This window comes from Trichinella spiralis (genome assembly GCF_000181795.1).
Source record: "Trichinella spiralis strain ISS 195 chromosome Unknown Scfld2, whole genome shotgun sequence".
In the NCBI taxonomy this organism is placed as follows: Eukaryota; Metazoa; Nematoda; class Enoplea; order Trichinellida; family Trichinellidae; genus Trichinella; species Trichinella spiralis.
This window is the reverse complement of record NW_003526941.1, coordinates 10,183,367-10,186,406: the sequence shown is the minus strand read 5'-3', so window position 1 is coordinate 10,186,406 and position 3,040 is coordinate 10,183,367. Positions and strand designations below refer to the sequence as shown.

Sequence of the window (3,040 nt, the reverse complement as noted above, 5' to 3'; positions counted from 1 at the left end):
TAATTTCATACAGTGCGTTCGCCGAAAGATGCGCGCATTCAAGCTGGAAAAGCTTTTATTCTCCTGTTCCTGCCTGTATTTTTCTACTTTATTCTTTTTTATTTTAAAAAGTAATAATTTATTTATTTAATGAAGAAGGGATGAATTTTAATATTTCATTTTTCTCTCAGGCGATGCGAGCATTGAATCTAGAGATGGAACTTGCACTAGAGATGATGAGACGTTGGACGAAGATCGTGAGAAAAAACCACTTAAGAAACGGGGCATTTTTCCAAAAGTAGCTACCAATATCATGCGCGCCTGGCTTTTCAACATTTGACGGTAAGTTTGTTGGTTTTCATTTTGTATTATTTTCCGTTAAATGAATTGTTGCACAATTTTTTATTTATTGAAATTTTTTTATTTTTCATTACTGATTTATTTTGAAATTCTGATCTAGTTATTTGACATTTTTTTAATTCTCAGTTACCATGTTTTATCACAGAACGACTGAATTGATTGGGATTGCTTTAGTTTTGAGAGTAATCGTTGTCCTGCATAAAATTTTATTTTATTTATTTATTTAATTGCACTAAATTTGTTTTAAGCTATGGAAAGAGATAAAGATGTTTTTTGCTATAATTTTTTCTTTTATACACGTGGTTCACTCAACTTTACGGCATGTTTAGTAACAGTTGTCGATTGAGCAGATATTAAATAAATCATTTTAATTATATGTGCTGCTGATAGTTTGTTTTTCTGAGGAATTTATTTAGCGGTTAATTGAAATTGGTATGCATTATTCCAATGTAAGATAAGAGGAAGTCGGTTAAACATAGAACCCAACTGACCATTGAACTGCGTTCTTGTTGTTTCTGCTTTTTGTGTGGTTTAGCTTTGATTGTTCATTCATTTATTTTTCTTTCAAGTGTACTGTGGAAATAAGCAATTATACTAATGATCTTAGTGGACCATTTGCATTTGCATTTGTAATGATAGTTTGTAATTCATATATGAGTTATTATTTTCTTTGTTCACTATGTCAGTTGTATTAGTAAAGCAATTTCTCTTTTCATCTGTCTCTTTTCTCATGCTCTGCTTTAAAAATTTTCTTACTTACAGTTATAAACTACCATATAATGAATGTAGTAACTTAATGGCTAACAAATGTGCAAACCGAACAACTAACTGTCACTTGTCATGTTAATGCTAGCTAAAAAATTTGTTTGAACGCTTTTAAACAGTAAATATAACAATGCAATGAGATAGATGGCTTTTTTCTACTAGGTTTTTGTCGTGTGTTTTAAATTCAACTAGCAAGTAAAAGTAGCAACAGTTTAAATAATATTTCTGAGGAAAAATAACATTATTATATTCTATCAGTACAATATTGTATTGTCAATAAAACAACAATTTTGCATAGGCCAGATGTGCAACAAATAAATAAATAAAAACAAATGACAGTATATTTTTACATATCAAGCAATGTATGTTGTTAAGTGACAGTAATAAATTCTATCGTGCCAAAAATGATGTTAAAGAAATTTCATTATTCTTTTTATTTATTTTTTTATTTTCTAATCAAAACACTGTGACATTTTTACGATTAGAGTTCTTTTTATTACCTGCTGGTTGATTTACACCAATTGTTCAGGGGTAGTCCAGTTGGGCTGTTTGTATATTATTATTTTCACCTAGTTATTATTAATGAACTTGATACGAGAATGCTTCTTCCTGCATTTGAATATTATTACAATAATATTTTTCATATTGGGTTGTTTCAGCATCCGTATCCGTCTGAAGAGCAGAAAAAACAGTTGGCCCAAGATACTGGCTTGACAATTCTACAAGTGAACAACTGGTGAGTGAAAAGTTTTTACGTGCTCTTAAAATTCAGTTTCCCCCTTTTTTTTCTCTTTTCACGCCTGTTTCTTCAGTTTAGCTTCTTAGCTAACGATCGTGTTTATTAGTTTTGTTTTTTTTTTATTTTCAACGACAACTTGAACTTGATACTACTACTCTCTGAAGCTTTGGCTATAGGTGATTTATCATTGCTCACTGCCGACCATTGTTGCATTTGTCGTTAATTTTAAGAAGCAATTAGTTTTATTCAAATGCAATTATATGAAATCATCCGCAACGGTTCTCTAGTATATATATATATATATATATATATATATATATATATATATAGTATAGCGGGATTGGTGTTAGCTAGTTAGTTAGTTAGTTGGTGGATTTGCTGCAGTTTTGAGCATAGAGAGAGAATAAATAGAGTCCATATCTTTTGCTTTCTTCCAATTTTTCATTCTATCTATCTGTCTTAGACCTGCTTTTGACAGCTCTGCTTTTAATTTCGAGACCTGTCAATATGCAAGTCGGTGATGAATTGACCAGACGCGCGCGACGGGATTCACAAAAGCTTTGCCGCTTTTTCCGCTAGAATCGGTTGCGTGAGACGCAAAAGATGCCAATTTCAGCAGCAACAAGAAGCAAAGTTGTTGCCACTATTGTGCTGCTGCTTTCTCTTGTTCTGTGCCTGCTTTTGACGTGCTCAGCGTACTGAGACTCTCGTTGGTCTTTTCGTTAGTTTGAAAGTAGATTGATTGTCAAATCATTCAGACGTTGTAGTTGAGAGTTCTGAATTCATATTTTATTATTTATTGATTTAAAAAAATTTTTTTTCTAATAGTTTTTATCTGTGAAGTTTTTTTCTTTATGAAATTCTAGATTCTCCCTCCGTACTTCTAGTTTTGCACTGATATTGTTGTCACCAACGAACTGATGATATATATATATATATATACATCAAGGGGATCGCTTTCACATTTTATGATAAGCCGAATAAACAATGCGAATGTTTGCTCTGCACTTTTGCCAAACATGGTAGAGGACCATTTTCAGGCGATCGTAAAAATTTTAAAATGTACATCTTTGTCGTGTTAGACTGAATGTTTTACGAGTTGGTCATTTCAAGTAAACAAATAAATATTCCGAGATAGATCCGTTGGCCCAGGAATGTGAGCAGTAAAACTGTCTTGTGTGTTAGCTTTTTGGCACG

The 3,040-nt window shown here is 31.9% G+C and overlaps 1 protein-coding gene across 1 annotated transcript; it reads right to left on the bottom strand.

Moving 5' to 3' along the window:
• Positions 1 to 630: 630 nt before the first annotated feature.
• Tsp_07677 (hypothetical protein) lies at positions 631 to 1,181 on the bottom strand. Its single transcript, XM_003381092.1, has 2 exons — positions 1,169 to 1,181; positions 631 to 722 (listed from the first exon to the last, which is right to left on the bottom strand). The coding sequence occupies exons 1-2, from the start codon at positions 1,179 to 1,181 to the stop codon at positions 631 to 633; spliced, it is 105 nt and encodes a 34-aa protein (XP_003381140.1).
• Between the last annotated feature and the right edge of the window lie 1,859 nt (positions 1,182 to 3,040).